Source organism: Vespa mandarinia, chromosome 11 (assembly GCF_050613455.1).
Source record: "Vespa mandarinia isolate Hongniang chromosome 11, ASM5061345v1, whole genome shotgun sequence".
In the NCBI taxonomy this organism is placed as follows: domain Eukaryota; kingdom Metazoa; phylum Arthropoda; class Insecta; order Hymenoptera; family Vespidae; genus Vespa; species Vespa mandarinia.
In genome coordinates this window covers 4,710,679-4,727,881 of record NC_140820.1, presented here as the reverse complement: position 1 = coordinate 4,727,881, position 17,203 = coordinate 4,710,679, and the positions used below count along the sequence as shown (strand labels likewise).

The 17,203-nt window shown below is 34.5% G+C and overlaps 3 protein-coding genes across 8 annotated transcripts; 2 read left to right on the top strand and 1 right to left on the bottom strand.

Annotated features, from left to right (window-relative positions):
* Positions 1-571: 571 nt before the first annotated feature.
* LOC118441514 (uncharacterized) lies at positions 572-2,532 on the bottom strand. 2 transcript variants are annotated; one of them, XM_035866018.2, is made up of 3 exons: positions 2,125-2,532; positions 1,642-1,833; positions 572-1,476 (listed from the first exon to the last, which is right to left on the bottom strand). In XM_035866018.2, exons 1-3 carry the CDS (start codon positions 2,374-2,376, stop codon positions 1,294-1,296), a joined length of 627 nt encoding a protein of 208 aa, XP_035721911.1. In that variant the 5' UTR covers positions 2,377-2,532; the 3' UTR covers positions 572-1,293. The 2 variants fall into 2 exon arrangements, with proteins under 2 accessions (XP_035721911.1, XP_035721910.1); XM_035866017.2 differs by having other exon boundaries at positions 583-1,530; positions 2,125-2,530.
* A 516-nt stretch (positions 2,533-3,048) lies between these two features.
* Positions 3,049-7,276, top strand: Pmp70 (ATP binding cassette subfamily D member Pmp70). Of its 3 annotated transcripts, XR_014982747.1 has the most exons (13): positions 3,049-3,374; positions 3,440-3,482; positions 3,567-3,754; positions 3,821-3,890; positions 4,000-4,097; positions 4,416-4,596; positions 4,731-4,943; positions 5,051-5,120; positions 5,195-5,670; positions 5,764-6,063; positions 6,155-6,316; positions 6,431-6,686; positions 6,839-7,275. XR_014982747.1 is itself a non-coding variant. In XM_035866012.2 (12 exons), the coding sequence occupies exons 1-12, from the start codon at positions 3,259-3,261 to the stop codon at positions 6,506-6,508; spliced, it is 1,995 nt and encodes a 664-aa protein (XP_035721905.2). In that variant the 5' UTR covers positions 3,049-3,258; the 3' UTR covers positions 6,509-7,276. The 3 variants fall into 3 exon arrangements, 2 of the variants coding, with proteins under 2 accessions (XP_035721905.2, XP_085516477.1); XM_035866012.2 differs by having other exon boundaries at positions 6,431-7,276; XM_085660351.1 differs by lacking the exon at positions 3,567-3,754 and having other exon boundaries at positions 3,051-3,374; positions 6,431-7,276.
* Positions 7,277-7,528: 252 nt separating this feature from the next.
* Positions 7,529-16,849, top strand: LOC118441510 (uncharacterized). Of its 3 annotated transcripts, none has more exons than XM_035866009.2 (6): positions 7,529-8,452; positions 8,544-9,192; positions 12,346-12,433; positions 13,115-14,386; positions 14,667-14,997; positions 15,181-16,849. In XM_035866009.2, the coding sequence occupies exons 2-6, from the start codon at positions 8,555-8,557 to the stop codon at positions 15,444-15,446; spliced, it is 2,595 nt and encodes an 864-aa protein (XP_035721902.1). In that variant the 5' UTR covers positions 7,529-8,452; positions 8,544-8,554; the 3' UTR covers positions 15,447-16,849. The 3 variants fall into 3 exon arrangements, with proteins under 3 accessions (XP_035721902.1, XP_035721904.1, XP_035721903.1); XM_035866011.2 differs by having other exon boundaries at positions 7,529-9,192; positions 13,115-13,469; positions 13,566-14,386; XM_035866010.2 differs by having other exon boundaries at positions 7,530-9,192; positions 13,115-14,356.
* Positions 16,850-17,203: the final 354 nt, after the last annotated feature.

Here is a 17,203-nt window from a genome sequence, read left to right as displayed (position 1 = left end):
TCTATGCATTCCCCTTTGTACACACATATTCTTTATTGATAAGAATTAATGTTGAATAAATTGGAAATGGGAATCATAATAAAACTAAGTCAATAAAGGAAGTATAATCTACCAAACACAAGAATAATATACAGCAGTTAAAAAAACGTATTAATATAGTATATAAAATGTAAAGAAATATACATATATTAATAACAACAACAATATAATAAAAAAATGCATGCATATCTTATACACAAATTAATTACTATACAGTGCCTTCTGTATAATGTTATCTAAAATATGTAAATAAAATTATAATTACTGAAGAAATTATATATTTTTAGATTAAAAATAAAACCATTTTTGAAATTTTAGAAAACTTAAAATAAAACTATAATAAGAAATTTAGAAAAATAGAAAAATAGAAATATAAAAGAATATAGAATATAATAAAAAGGATTAGAAATATAGAAAAAGAAATATAACGTATCATATAGAAAACTTTTTGTTTTTTAATTATTATTTGAATATAAAACTAATAACTTAGATATAATTTCAGAAAATACTTTATGCAGAATATTAATAAGAATAAAAATTATAAAATTATAAATACAATATGTATGAAGAATTTACATAATAAGTACTTTCGTATTTTCTTCATTTTGTGCCTTGCATCAAAATTATTATATTTCAAATAAATATTGTATGTTTCACTCTCGTTTATGTACTATAAATTAAAAAACACAAAACACAATTATTTGTAAATCAATTGTGCTGTTTATTATTAACAAACAATCAAATATATTAGAATATTGTCTTTCACACTTTTTCAAATTATTATATATATGATATTATGAATTATTTGACTTTTTGCAGTCTATGTGTTTTTTTATTTATCTATAACGTCTGGATCCAATGCAGATAAGAAATCATTAACAGTAATGGACGGAGTAGAGGAATGTGCAGGCAATAGCAAAGAAATATATACTAAACATTATGAAAGACTCTAAAAATGAGATCTCACATCATTACTCCTATGACGTATATTGATATAGACTTGTATAACTAAAAGCTCTAGACTGTGAAAATAGATGATATAGCCAATTAATATTAAATATGAACTTACAACTTGATGTTATTTATATAATGATTCTCATCATTGTGGGTAGATAGAGATTTAAAAACAAGATTTTCTTCTCTTGTAAGAAAATGTAAGCATTTAGTTTCTGATAAGTACTATCAGATTTATAAAAGTAAAGCAATGTTCACTTCAGGTCACTCTATTGCATTCAGTGTGGTGAATGAATGTACTCAACCTGGAATCTGGTTAGCAGCACTATTAGGGTCAACAGTAAGCGTTGTAGATGTATTAGGATCCAACATTAGAGTAAGGGTCTCCTCTTCTTGATCGGAAAGTGGTGCTACTAGCGTCTCATGTATATTTGCTTCTTTTAACTTCAGCTGACTCGGCAACTCCGTAAGTACTGGCCCGTACTGCGAAGTGGAACCCACCAGCAAGTCAGTCGATGGATTCAAACCGCCCAACATCTTTCCTCATAGCAACGCGTAAGTAAGATAAGAAAACGAACATACGAAACAAAGATGGTGCCCGGTAAAAAAACTCAAGTAAAACGAACATTTTCTTTAGATTGTTCTCACCTGACCACTACCTCCTGTAATTCCACTCCGTGGTGATTTGCTGCGTTGGAAGAATCGAAGCCATGCCCAAGCTATAGACAATAATATTCCAACAAACATCATGACTGCTCCTATTGCTACAGATCCTCTTGAAGTTTCTTCGACATTCTCCGTTGCTAGAAGAGTTGAATGCGTTGATGACTCCTGCTTTACCTATGATCAATGTTAAAGCAATTTTATATATTTGATCACAAGAAGTTGTTTTTTTTTAAATGCTGCGAAGGATACTGGTCAATAAATCCCGCTATCATTCGTGTTATCTCCATACTCACCACTGGTATTACCTTATCAGTGGGAGCAATCCTTTATCACGAAGCAGCGAGGAAGATACTCTGAGGTATGAGAATGTCATTTAAAAGACGGATGAACACGAGAGAGTGAGAAACAGAGAATGAAAGGAAGAGAATGATAAGAAGAAGCAAATTCTAGAAAATTATTAATCACCTCCGTAGTTCGCTGATTAATGTCGTCGGATGAGACCAGACTCACGAGCATTGTGGTGAGTCCAACGACGAAGAAGGACAATCCAACTGATACTAACGTCCATTCTAGCCATTTTCTAGAATTAATCTTATGCCTTGATGCAATTCTCCAAAAACCACTTCTTATTCCACCTGCACTACCGGTACCGTCACCTCCACTATCATACGTATATCCTACGGTGGTAGGTTGATAGACCGCACCACTATCCGGCATTTCTTTTTTTCAGAAATACACGATTTCTTTTTACACTTTTTTTTTATGTGACCAGGCCAAACCAATAACCACTGAAAGATATCACTTGGGCAAGCTGTATAAAGATTACAATCACCACAATCGTAAACTACCTAAGAGGAATATTCAATAAGATTGGAAAATTCTATAAAAGTTGTTTCACACGTGCGATTGCAACACCATCACGTATCTTTAAGTATCAACTAAACTATCCTCACTTATTCTGTCGATTTAATTCCAATTTACTTCTGTAATATTTATTCCTTTCTAAATTGTATTTAATGTTATCTTCAAAATATCAAAGTGATTCTTCTGTTAATTGAAAAATATTTGCCAATTGTAAAACTATATGACATATCAAAATTGATTAACTTCATTACATCTATTATATGATTGGTTGATGAAATTTATATACTTCTATCATTGATTGAAATTTAGATATAATATTTACGTGGTATAAAATCTGTAAATCGATTTATTATATATATTTCACGAAAAAATGTTCTAGATTTGGAAATAAATTTTATTCATTCATTATTCAAAACAATCATTATCATTTTTTTATATATGTACATATTTGTTTTCCTTCTTTTCTTTCTTCTATATTTATTTTTTTTTAATTCTTTTTTATCATGAATATTTTTCCATCATACATTATTCATGTTTTGTTAATAATTATAATATATTCTTATACTAATGATGCTGCTTAAAATTAAATTCATGAATGTTTTTAAGTTTTTATCATACTGAATTGCAAATTAAAAAATCCCCTCTCTATTTACGCTGTAAAAGTGAAGTTGGTATAGTTTATATTCGTGATAGATGTAAAAAAGTTTAGTTCGAAAAAGATTCTTAAAGAACACGATGGCACCAGGACTTAGTAAACACACATTTAAATATGCTTTAGTTGGAACCGTAACGATTAGTACTTTGGTGTGGTTGTTAAAAAAAAAAGGAAGGAAACATTCTGCAAAATCCAGGTAATTAATTGATAATATTACAAATATCTTAATCATGCTTACTAAGAGATTTGTTTCATTTGTAGAAATGTGTGGTCTACTAATGAAATACAATATATCATCAAAGAGGTAATCTTTTGGCAATTATATATATATATATATATATATAAAAAAAGAAAGAAAATACAAATAATGAAGTATTTAATTTTATAGAAAAAATCAAAAGGGCCAAAAGTACAAGTTGACAAAGTATTTTTGCAAGAGTTATATAAACTTTTGACTATTGGCATTCCTGGAGTATTATCAAATGAATTTCTTTTTTTATTGCTTATCGCTGGTTCTTTAACTGCTAGAACCATATGTGATCTTTGGCTGATAAATATGAGCACTCTTATTGAAACGTATTAATTATTTTTTATAATTATTTCCAATGATTTTTTTTCAATAATGGAAAATATTTCTTTTAGATCAATTATCACTATGAATCTTGATTTATTCAAGAAACTTCTGTTAAAATTTGTCATTATATTACCTAGTGTAAGTAACTAACTGATTCTTGATATATTTTTTATATTTAGGTTGTCCAACAATCTTACATTTGTTGAAAAGAATTATTATATATTTTAATATAATTTTATTTAATTAGGTAGCAATTGTGACCAACATTATGAAATATAGTATAAGCGAAATGAAATTAAGATTGCGCACAAATCTAACACATTATTTAATGAATCAATATCTTAAGTAAGTTTTATTACTATTTTTAATTATTAGAATATAATAATAGAATATTATAAGTTATTAGAATTGATAATTAACTTTAAATGATATGTCATCGTGAAAAGTTAAAAGTTAGAATAATTATTCAGATTTGATATTGATTATTATTCTTTGGATGGGGAAACGATTACAATGTATTATGAAAGTTTATTTAAAATTTATTATAAAATGATATTGTGAAGCTATATATTTTCCTTGAAAGCATAATTCAAGGAGAATTATAAAATAAATATTATTTTTCTTTAATATTAGATATTGATAACATATATTTTTTATTTGCAGGGGCTTTACATATTATAAAATAAATAATTTAGATGCTCGCATTGCAAATCCAGATCAACTACTAACAATTGATATAGATAAATTTTGCGAAAGTTTTACAGACTTATATGGAAATATAATGAAACCACTTCTTGACATTATTATATATGCCTCCAAACTCACCATTAATCTAAGTGGACAAGTATATTAATATATTATAATATTTATACCATATTTATGCATTGTTCAATTCTATAGACTTAAAGAAACTTTTTATTCTCCTTGCTTATTTGATATTTTTTCTTGTTTTTGTTTTCTTTTTTTCTCTTTTTATAGACACCACTTTTGTTGATTTCATATCTACTGGTAGCTGGTACTTGTATAACCACTTTGAGAAGGCCAGTGGCACAAATGACTATGAAAGAACAGCAGTTGGAAGGTGAATACCGACATATCAATACACGCTTAATAACGAATTCGGAAGAAATAGCATTTTACCAAGGAAATAATAGAGAGAAATTAACTTTGCTAACTAGTTTTCACAAATTGGTAAGTTGAAAAAAAAATTTATATGGCAATATTACTATTTATATAGCAATATACATATTTATAATATTATTATTTATATAATAATATACATATTTATTCTGTTTCAGATTACACATCTTCGTAAATTTTTGGAATTTAAATTTTTATTAGGGATACTGGACAATTTCATTGGAAGATGTAAATTAATAAATAAACAAGACATATATATCTAATAAAAATAATATTTGTTAAAAATTTGTTTCTTTTTTTAGATTTGGCAATGGTAGTTGGATTTTATGCCGTGAGTATACCATTCTTTAAAAAAGATCATCCCGTTCTTTCAGGCTCCTCTGAACATCGATTTAAACATTATTATACATATGGAAGAATGTTGGTAAAATTTGCAGAAGCAATAGGTGTATTCATATTAGCAAGCAGAGAGATAACAAGATTAGTAGGTTTCACAGCAAGAGTTACAGAAATAAAAAATGTACTGAATGAGTTGAATTCAGGAAAATATGCTAGAACAATGATCACAAACTTGAGTGATGATTCAAAAGTTCATCCAGGTGCAGGAAAGATTGTTGCAAAAGATAATATTATACGATTCGAACATGTTCCACTTGTAACGCCAAATGGAGACATTCTTATTAAAGAATTGACATTCGAAGTTCAATCTGGCATGAATGTAATAGTTTGTGGTCCAAACGGTTGTGGGAAAAGCTCTTTGTTCAGAATTCTTGGAGAGGTGAATATCTTTCATCTTTATTTTATTTATTGTACATTATCTCTAATAAGCCAATAATTTTTAATTGTATATCTCTCTTTTATATTGAATCAGTTGTGGCCTGTTTGGGGTGGTACAGTTATAAAACCACCACGTGGAAAATTATTTTATATACCACAACGTCCTTACATGACATTGGGTACTTTAAGAGACCAAGTTATCTATCCTCATACTAAAGCAGAAATGGTCAGACGTGGACAAATGAGCGACGAAGATTTGCAGAATTTTTTAAATTTAGTACAATTAAGTCATCTTTTAAAAAGAAATTTTCAAGAAGATTCTGAAAATCAAGGATGGGATGCTGTAGGCGATTGGATGGATATTTTATCAGGAGGTGAAAAGCAACGTATTGCGGTAAATAATTTAATTAAATATTGTATCATCAAATAGATGAACTTACATGTAAAATATCTCTATTACTTAGTGAATCTTAATATATTTGTAGATGGCTAGATTGTTTTACCACAAACCGCAATTTGCAATATTAGATGAATGTACAAGTGCTGTTAGCGTCGATGTCGAAGACTCTATGTATTCTTATTGTAAAGATGCAAATATTACATTATTTACTGTTTCTCATAGACGGTCTCTTTGGAAACATCACGAGGTAACGAACGAATTGTTTTCCACCAGTTGTCATTATTTACAATACAGACAATTATTTATGTATTTTTAAAAAATAATTAATTATTAATAATGAATTTGGTCTATTCGATTGCAGTTTTACCTACAAATGGATGGTAGAGGAGGATACGAATTTGGAGAAATTGGATCAGATACAGAAAAGTTTGGATCATAAATATTTTTATTCTTTCTTAAACAAGATTATTTGGTGAAATATACGGTTATATTAAATGGCAATCATAAACATAACAGAAATAATGAAAACAGATGAAATGACGAGCAAAAGAATACATAATATTTTATTAAAATACCAAATTTATATAGATCTCTTTGTTTTCAAAAGAATTCAATATGTAAGCAAAAATACCATAAACATTATTTCTACGTGTATACGTGTATAATCAAAACTATTAAGAATAGCTTTTATATATTTTTCTATCCGACTTTTTATAGTTTTTGCTTATGAGTATGTAAATATAATACGAGTACTCTCTTGTTCTTCCAGTTTTACCACGAACTTATAAAAAAGCATTATTATATTGTATATAGTTGAAGGTTATATCGTAATAATACATCGTTGGAAAATGATATATTTGCTTTGTAATTAAGTACACCGTATCAACTTATTCCATATAAAAGAAATTTAAGAAATATATCAAATAAACTAATGAATAAAAATATTTAACCGAAAAATTGTCATGGAATATATACTGTAAATGTCGTGTGTATATATGCACAACTTTATCTCTGTATGAAATATTTGATGCGATAGCAATCTGTAATTATTCTATGTATATCGTTTTATATTAATGTTATTAAAAATATACTTTTAAAGAATGAAAGAGAGAGAAAGAGAGAGAGAGAGCGATATACTGAATTATGTACAAAGATTGTAACAAATAAGGTGAAAGGATAATTTCTTAAAAAGGATTTTCAAAAATAAATAAAAAAATATTATAATGAATATCTCGCAATAAAGAATAAATAAATTAATCTTTTTTATTGGCATTATAAACGTACAATAATATAGGAAATGAGCGATGTGATAATATAGAAAGAAAAATATTATTTCGTTTAAATTTAGCGGGCTCATTTAGATTCAGCGCCATCATTGCACACGTCACAATTAGTTCGGAAAAGTTCGGCCACGTCCGGATATTTCACAGGAGCTCCAGGGTTTTCGTTGCTCGGTCGGCAGCAGTTGCGGGCAGTTGTAGGCATTTAACGAAGGAGGACGGCCGTCTGGTGAGGAGAATGAACACGTGAGGTCGGAAAAGGAGAGAGAGAGGTAGAGAGAGAGAGATAGATAGATAAGAGCAAATAAAAGTGGGTGAGAGGAAGAAGAGAAGATAGAAGAAGGGGCGGAAGGAGGAAGCGAAGGTAGTTTGAGCGTCTATCACGTATGTTCGTATCACCATTCTACGTACCGGCGACGAAACGAAGAAGAAAATTAGTATTTCGTTTGGTGAAAATCTTAAGGACGTCGAAAGATCGCGAAGAGCAACGTACAACGGTTGATTATTTTCGTAATATCGATCGAGAAACTTTTCACCTTTGCATGCATTCCCAATACCCTTTCTCTTCGTTTTCTTTCTATAATCAGTAGTTCCGTTGACCGATTCGACCGATTCTATATCTTTGTCATTGGAGTTCCTCTTAACGTGTTTCGATTGGATTGAAAAAAATAAAAGATTTCAACGAATTCCTGGGAAAAAGGAAAAGGAGAAGGGGAGAGAGAGAGAAGAGGAGGAGGAGGAGGAGGAGGAGGAGGAAGAGAAAAACGCTTTAGTGGGATCGATAGATCGAGCGTAGGGGCTACAACACTGTGACTCGCGATCGTGGGTGTGGGTGTTGGGTGCGAGTGTGCTTTCCCAGCCGCGTGTGCCTGCTTAGGTGCGTGCGTGCGTGCGTGAGTGCGTGCGTGTGTGTGTGCGTGAAGAGAAGAGGAGGCGACGCGTGAAGACGAGGACGACAACAACAACGAAGACGAGGACGACGGCGGCGACGGCAGCGGCAGCGGCAGCGGCGGCAACGACGACGACGGCGGCGGCGGCGGCGGCGACGACAACGAGGAGGACAACCACGACGACGATCAAGACGACTACTACTACTATTAAAGGTGGGACAAAGCGAGCAGTATCTGCTTCGAAAGGAAGAAAAAGGAAGAAAAGCGTACACCTTTTTAGAAGAGGGATCGCACGTTTTTGCAGGAGCCGACGGGATGGAAGGTAGTTCTCAGCCACCGCCGTCGTCATCGGATATAATGATGGGAAAGGAGAACGAGGAAGAATCAAAGATATGTAGAAACGTCGAAAAGTCTGCTGCTGCCGCCGCCGCCGCCGCCGCCGCTGCTGCTGCAGCTGCCGCCTTGGTGGTGACCTCCTCTTCTGTCTCGTCCTCCTTCTCGTCCTCCACCTCGTCCTCCACCTCTTCCTCTTCCGTCTCGTCTTCGTCACTATCCTCCGCCTCTTCTACCTTCTCCTCGTCTTCGTCTTCTTGCTTCTCCTCCTCTTCCTCCTCCTCCTCTTCCTCCTCCTCATCCTCCTCTTCCATATCCTACTGGTCAAATTCACCTGATGCAACGTTACCGAACGAACCGGACTATCGTGGTCGGGCTTCAAATCTAAGATCTAATTCTTCTTCCCCGATCCCAACCACATCTCCGTCCCCGCCAGGGTGTGGCTGCGTCGCGGCCGCAGCCGTCGAACCCGACGAGATCACGATCAGCATCACCCCGACAACTGGTGGACAATTTGATCTTACGGTCGATCGTTCCGAAACTATCGAAAATCTTAAGAAGATCATTTCAAAGAGACTCAAGGTCGCTAAAGAACGCATCTGTTTGTTGCACCTCGAGAGGTGAGTACAACTCGTAGAAGTTACGCCGATCAAATATAATTAAATATATTCTATGAGATTTTCAACCTTTTCGTTTCTTATGGTATTACCAAAACGGGAAGAAGATTCTTATCGAGCGAACGACGTATTTTATTTAAAGTACGAAGTATTATCCTCGCTGATAATTTATACGATCCTCGAACAGTTAATTTGAACATGTTTTTTCAACGGACTATAATTAGTCCGTTGTTATGAAATAATTAACGAAGGTATATTTCTTTTTTATTTCTTATTCTTCCCCCGCCCTTTTCCTAAAAAAAATGTTTAGTTAGAAAAGAAAAAAACAAAAAAAAAAGAATGAAACAATTGTAAAACTTCGAACTACAAGGTATTAATTAATATCTATATTTAATACATATGTAAGACATTTATTATCATTGAAAGATTTTTAACCCGAAGCGAAAGGAAGGAAAAAAGAAAGAAAGAAAATGCGTAGATAATTTCTATTTTTCTCTCTTTCGTTTACAATCTAAAAGAGCTTCGACCATTTTCGTCGTTCTTTCTTTTTTTTCTCCTTTCGAAAAGAATAAAAGAATTTTCTTGGGTGATGGCGACGGTGATCGGCGGTAGTAGTGAGGACAAAGCTTGAGAATGTGTTGTACACGTGTATGTATATGAAATCATCATTTGAATATAAGAAAGAGATCGTTCGGCGAAACCGTGTAAAAGAAAGAGAGGTTTCATGAAAGAAGGAAAGAAAGAGAAACCGTTGTTGACCCGTACAAGAGAATGCTCGAGCTCGCGGAATAGTCGTCACCGGTGTATGTGGTGCGCTTTCGGACGTAGTGCGGCAACGATCGAGTAGGAGAAATCTCTTTTGAGAGAATGAGCAAGAGAGAGAGAGAGAAAGAGGAGATGGAGGAGGTGAAGGGGGAAATGAAAAAAGAAGGAAAGAAAAGAGATATATAGAGGGAGTACGTGTGCGCGCTTCGTAGGCGTCGTGGGGGCCGTCGCTCTCCATGGATCCTCCTGTGGCGCGTGTATGCACAAGAAAGAAAGAAAGAAAGAAAGAAAGAAAGATAGATAGATACACTACTACCACACGATATAAAGAAAGATAGGGAGGGAGGGAGGCAGAAAAACAGAGAGAGAGAGAGAGAAAGAAAGAGAGAAAGAGATAAGAGCCTAGAGATAGAAAGAGACAGAAGTGGTGGTGGTGGTGCAGTAGGTAGAATACCTCGATAAATTGCGTTCTCTAGAGCGAAACGATGACAGCCATCTACGACGTGCGTTCTCGCGCGTGCACGCGGGGGAAGAGGAAGGAAACGAGTGTGTGTAAGAAAGAGAGAGAGAGAAAGAGAGAGGAGAGAAAGACAGCGAGCTCGGTCGCGAGGGCGACCGAGTGGAAGAATTCACGAGAGGGTAGGAGTAAGAAGAAAAAAAACAAGCGGCCGGTCAGAGAACGTAGGACAGAGCGGTTATTCCCGTACACGGATTCATCGACGACGATATTTTTCGTCTCTTTCGTCTTCTTTTAGAAGATTCTCTATTCCGTATTTCGCCTTGAATTATCTATCTTTTAAACGTGATATTGGTCGGACGAGGTCACGAACGATTCTTCCATAAAATTGATTAAATTAAAACAATTTTAAAGGTTATAAAGACGAAAAAAGAATTAAGAAAAAGAAATAAATAAAAGATTTATCGTTTTTTTTTTTTTTTTTTTTTTTTTAAAGGTTACGCGTGGAGAACTATATTTTTGATATTTGACATTTGATATTTTTGAATAACAGGTTCTGTTCTATTTTTTTCGTTAGTTTCTCTTCTATTGTTTGAGCCAATTTTCAAGGAATATATAATGTACAGATATAGAGAAACACCAATCAGAGAAGCGTCCTGTAAAACGTGTGAACAACAACGTCCAATAATTAACAAAGCTCGTTAGCCAATTGTTTTTAAGCTTTATGAAAATTCAAATTTGGCGCGAAACAAGAGGAGAATGAGGTGGAGGGGCAACAGAGAGGATGAATTGAAAACAAACGAAGTAACATCGTACGTGATTTTTTACATACATATATGCTCGCGTGCGTTCAGGGTCGCACGAGTTTGGTTTTCCCCTCCTTTTTCTCTCCCTCCCTCCCTCTCTCTCTATTTGAGACACGACTGCGTGTACGTATATACGCGTGCTTCTCCCCGCCAGCCCTTCGTCGTCCCCTGTACGCGACGACCTCGTGTGCGCATGCGCCTTATGGAAGAACGAGCTTGGACCAACGGGTCTCTTCTTGGCCTTTCCCGTCTCTTTTGGTTGCTTCTTGTCGTGGTCTCTTAGTCTACGTTTTCGAAGTGTTACAAAGGAATGGGGAAAAAAAAAGAAGAAACAAATATCTATTTCGCCTTATCTCTTCTGATTCCATGAAATACTTATTCAGAAATAAGATTTTCGATAAGACACTTCCAAAATTGCTTACGATGATTTGCAAATTATTATAATTATTCTATGAAGAATTAGCTCTCGAGTTTTGATGAAAATAAAACGTAGAAATGATGTTTACTTAAAAAATGAAGGTATTATTAACGAAATAAAATTGAGCCAAACGTTTAGGTTAAACATTTTATACGAAAATAGTAAAAGTTTTAAATCAGCTACGATTGATTATTTTTATTTTGACTTTTCATTTAACGACCCGATTGATTTATCGTCCATTTGTCGATATTCATGTTATTATTTTTCTTTACGATATATTTCAACGGTTTTATGAATCGATATCATATCGTTTCATGTTTAGGTAAACGCAATACGTACTTTGAGCTACCGATACGTTTGATCACACGTGTTCTCTTCTTCCAAGTTTCTTATCATTGGGAACTTTGAGACCATGAAATTATACTCTCTTTTTCTTATTTTATTATATCAATATGACATAGCATCTTTGTAATTATAAGGGAAAAGTTTGTATACTCGAAGATATCTTATTGCGTTTATCTAATCCGAAACTTCGTCTTCTTCTACACATTTGAATTAACTTCGTATTAATTATTATATAATTCATTTAAAAACTTGTACAAATGATTGTAAATAAATGTTTAATAAATAAATGTTTAATAAATAAATGTTGAATAAAGAATACGTATTGGTACAGGAAAGATTATTCTTTTCTAAAATTTTTGTTATAGACAGCTACGCGATGGAACTCTTGAGGAAAATCGTTTGCAAGATGGAAGTAGACTCACATTATTGCCAAGTGTGGAAACAGGATTATTGGTAAGTTTCCTTCAATGTTTAGATTTGTGAGAATTAATGATGCTTCTTCTATAATATATGTGCATAAAATATTAGAAATCAGATAGATGATGATGTGAATTAAAAACGATGATGTAAAAATGTTAATTATTATATTTTCTTGCAATTTTAAACCGTTTTTTATCAATAAAAAGAAATATCATCTCCGAAGAGTATTAATTATAAGAGTATTAATTATTTATTTATGTTACTTCAAACTGATAAAGAAACAGAGAATAAAAACATTCGGGTTAAAGTGTTTAATATAGATTCTTAAAGCGTATATACAAATCAAGTTATACCAAATACGCGATAGCCGTCAATGTGAGAAAGAAGTCCGTTAGGTGTGCCGAGGGATGACTAGACGAACCATCGAGGGTCTCTGAGCTTCGATGCGACGAGGTTTCCTTCCTTCTGCAGGTCTTCTTGTTTTCATCTTCTGCCGTTGCTTTGTTTCATCGATTTGTTCGATCATCTTTCTTTTATTCGATCCTCATCCTTTCCCTTCTATATCGAGTTATATTATCTTCTTTTTTTTTTTTTATTTTTCCTATGGACCCTACGAAAAATTGTAAATGGATAAAATGGATATATGTGAATATTGCGGAGAAAGGACATATGTGAAACGTTTGGTAACATTTAAAAAACATATTTGTTTTTTAGGCACAGCGCCCAGAGCAAAGCGTAATGCAAGCATTGGAGAGTTTAAATGACTCGCAGGTGAACGACTTCTTGTCTGGAAAGGCACCTCTAAATCTGACGATGCGGTTGGGCGATCACATGATGCTGATTCAACTGCAGTTATCGACGGTGAGAGTGCCTTTACCAGGTAGCAATCAAACGAACGGCAGCGGTACTACTAGCTTGACCGTCGGCGGAAACAACGGCGGTGGAAACGGACCGAATCTTTCGACGAATCACGTTTCGCCCTCACTTCAAAGTAGGCGATCAACGGTGTTGGCGGCACGTTCTACAGCGAGTTCTACGGCGAAACTTCAACGAGGAAGCGCAGCAGCCCGTACGTCCTCCCTCGTAAGCCGTTTGGCATCGGCTTTACATGCTGCGGCGAGCTGCAGCACAAGTTTATCGACAGCGACCAAAACGACAAGTTCAGTCTGTTCTAGTCGCGCTACCACTGCGTTTTCGGCTACCAACTGTTCGAGTATGTGCCAGTCTCGACTTCTCTATCATCATCATCGTTACCACAATCATCATCATCATCATCACCACCACCATCACCGCCATCATTCGAGGTATAAGCCAACTTGTACCTCGTCCTGTACTTCTCCCTCCCCTTCAACGTCCTCTCCCTCTTCTTTTTCTTTTTCCTCTTCTTCTTCTTCCTCCTCCTCCTCTCTACCCTCATCTCTCGCCTCACCCTCATCTCTCTCCTCACCCTCCGGCACCATCTCCTCTTCTTCAACCACCTGCTCCACTACTACTGCCGCCGCCGCCGCCGCCGCAGCCGCAGCCGCAGCCGCTGCTGCTGCCGCTGCCACTAACGCTGCCACTGCCGCCGCCACCGCTGCAGCTGCCGCCGCTGCTGCTGCTGCTGCTACTGCTGCCGCTGTTGCTACCACTACTACTACTACTACCTCATCCTCGACCATTTCCATCGACCATTTGCAACAATCTACCTCCATCAATTACACTTGCTCTGAGTCAACCTCCTCGTCGTACGACTCTACGACGCCAGCGAGCAAAAAGCTTTGCACCGCTCATCACGTGCATCAATCGACGCTCGAAACATCGAAGAGAAACGGAGAGGATGGCACGGATATCACGACGCAGACTTCTCCTCTACCCTCCCTCATGGACAAAAGTGCCAAGCTCGCCCTAGACACCCGAGCGTTAGCCGAGGCATCCCGTAATTTGACGCAGAAACTGAAGCAGCTCTCCTCTGAGGTATTCACCTCGCGGGTCGACCTCGCAGAGGTATACATTATTACCGATGCCAGTTCTCCCTGTGTATACTTATAATATTTATATTTATATGGTATTATATATGAATTATTAAAAGAGCTTCAATTTATCAATCAATTATAGTTTTTATTATAGCTTTTTCAAACTTTATCTTGGATCTTATTTTGAAAAGGCATGCTCTAGAGTATAATATTTTTAATATCTTATATTTAACTTCAATATTTTAATTTTTTAATTTAAAAGACAAGAAAACAATGAGATTAATCATTACTTTAACTTGTGTTATATGTAGGAAAATGCGAGACACAGGCAAGGAGCGATGATAGAGAGTATGCATCATCATGGGAAGGGAGTATATTCTGGAACCTTCAGTGGGACCATCAATCCAGCGCTTCAGGATCGACATGGTCGTCCCAAACGAGATATTAGTACTATTATTCATATTTTAAATGATTTGTTATGCGCTACACCTGCCGCTACAGCAGGACATTATAGGCATCATCATAGGCATTCAAATAGCCGTCAACAATGCCCTTCTTCATCTAATGGAGCACCAACTTCAGGAACTGGAACTTCTGTTGGTGTAGGCTGTCATGATTCAAACACATCAGGACATTCTTTGGGTATGTGAAATGAAATATTTAAAGAAAAGAAAATATTTGTCAATTTATGCACAGGTATATATATATATATATATATATATGTATATATATATATATATATATATATATATATATATATATATATATATATATATATATGCTGTACATATATACACCTGTGTGATTTTATATTTCATTGTGTAGAAGAATTATCGAAAGAAAACGAAGCTACTAAGGGAAAAATGCGGCGTCTGCGTTTAGTCATGGAACAACGTCGTACTAAAAGAAAAGCTAGACGGGAAGCACGTGCAGCACCGCATGCTCCACAGTGGGCTGCTATGACACCCGATCCTATTTCAAATCATGATGCAAGTGCTACAACAGCATCTGCTTCGAGCAACTCCAATACGGCTGAATCGCAAAACGAACCGGAACTTCAACCGTGTAGTCCCGAACCAGTTGTTGCTTGAATTTATTATTATTATTATTCTTTTTATTATTATTATTAATTATTATTATTATTATTCAAATTCATCCTATAATATTAGTACTTTTGGTTAAATAAGTATAACGAGCCTCGTTGGATATATCACACTGATTTATTACTGTAGGTGTTGGAGCCCTGATTGATTGTTAATTTGAAGTGTCATGTACATATGTATCTATTAAGTTTTGCAAACGAGTTAACTCGTTATTTCTAAAATACGTTTTTTATAAATAACGAGATGACATATTGGATATTGTTACGTAGCTCGCGGATTTAAATGATTATCTATGTTTTTTTACACTTTTTATATAAGATCGAGATAACACATCACGATTGATGTATTTGCACTTTGCTATTGTTACGTTAGTTTCAAGGCGAATGCACAAACAGTCAAATCGTTCGATCTTTTGTTTCTTTTCTTCTTTTCTCTCTTTCTTTCTTTCTTTTTTTTCTTTCTTTTTTTATATGAAATTTAATATGTTTATTATTAATAAATTGTATCGAGAAAGAAAATTGGGAGTACTCAGGACTCGACTGTAGTTGACAATAATTGTATCTTGCTGATAAGTCAGTGTGAGACCAGTATACATTCGATCATGTCAATAACACGAGAACGATCGATTTATAAAAAAGAAATGTTGTAAGATTTTATTGAAAATGGGATGGTATTTCAGCTAGAATGTTGTCGCCGGTAGAGAGACTAAATACTTCTTGGATAATGGAAAAAAAAAAAAAAAAAAAAAAAAAAAGAAAAAGAAAAAAAAATTATATTCGCATCATTTTAATCGTTATTATCAGAGTTACTACTCCATGATGTGTACGCGTATGATTATACTTTTACTATTGGCATATAGAGAAGTTTTGTATGACGGAAGAATGAAATTTCCTACGTAAGTATAAACAATATACGCGCTGAGAGTAACTGTTTCAAAAGCAATATATCGTCAAGACTTCGTTGAAAATAGAAATCTTGCAAAACGAAAGACACTCGTTATAGCGTGACTTTTTATTATGTATATTTCAATTCAAAGAAACAACTTCAAAAGCCAATTTGTATTTTCAGAAGACATTTACAAATTGTTTCTATCTTTAATCGCAATAATTTGTAAGTAGGATATATAAGCACTATTTTAACGTCACTTTCGTTTATTCTTTCAAATATGTTTTATTTAATTAGAAAAATCATATCAGCCAATTATAATATTACATACGAATGATTAATTTAAATATTTACAGAAACATCAGTAATATAACTATTTCATATAATCCGAAGAGAAAGAGGGAGAGAGAGAGAGAGAGAGAGAGAGAGAGAGAGAGAGAGAGAGAGAGAGAGAGAAAGAGAGAGAGAGAGAGAGAGAGAGAGAGACAGAAACAGAGAGAGAGAGAGAGAGGGAGAGAGAGAGAGAGAGAGAGAGAGAGAGAGAGAGAGAGAGAGAGAGAGAGAGAGAGAGAGAGAGAGAAAGAGTCAGTCAGTCCAATCGAGCACTTAAAATGGCATTAAATTACTGTGCATATGTGGTGGTTAGATCGAGCCATTTCTCTATAACACCGAGTCACGCGCGTTATTACTCTTTCTAAGGATCATTCGTGCATTGTATTATTCAATGTATGATTGAAATAATACGTGATCCTATAGTTACAATAAGATGATCCTAAATGCATGGTCCTAATGCTACTTTGTTTAATTTGTTTACGTTTGTTAGGTACTAAATAGTATATCATCTACTGATAGTATATTGT

Bases quoted from the DNA above. Each gene is read 5' to 3' on its own strand.
- LOC118441514 (XM_035866017.2), bottom strand. From the start codon at position 2,376: ATGCCGGATAGTGGTGCGGTCTATCAACCTACCACCGTAGGATATACG. The intron at 1,834-2,124 runs GTGATTAATAAT...CATTGATCATAG, and splicing joins TTAATCAGCGAACTACGGAG to GTAAAGCAGGAGTCATCAAC. The intron at 1,531-1,641 runs GTGAGAACAATC...CTATGAGGAAAG, and splicing joins TTACAGGAGGTAGTGGTCAG to ATGTTGGGCGGTTTGAATCC.
- Pmp70 (XM_035866012.2), top strand. From the start codon at position 3,259: ATGGCACCAGGACTTAGTAAACACACATTTAAATATGCTTTAGTTGGA. The intron at 3,483-3,566 runs GTAATCTTTTGG...TTAATTTTATAG, and splicing joins TACAATATATCATCAAAGAG to AAAAAATCAAAAGGGCCAAA. The intron at 3,891-3,999 runs GTAAGTAACTAA...TTATTTAATTAG, and splicing joins TTGTCATTATATTACCTAGT to GTAGCAATTGTGACCAACAT.
- LOC118441510 (XM_035866009.2), top strand. From the start codon at position 8,555: ATGGAAGGTAGTTCTCAGCCACCGCCGTCGTCATCGGATATAATGATG. The intron at 9,193-12,345 runs GTGAGTACAACT...TTTTTGTTATAG, and splicing joins TGTTTGTTGCACCTCGAGAG to ACAGCTACGCGATGGAACTC. The intron at 14,387-14,666 runs GTATACATTATT...TGTTATATGTAG, and splicing joins CGCGGGTCGACCTCGCAGAG to GAAAATGCGAGACACAGGCA.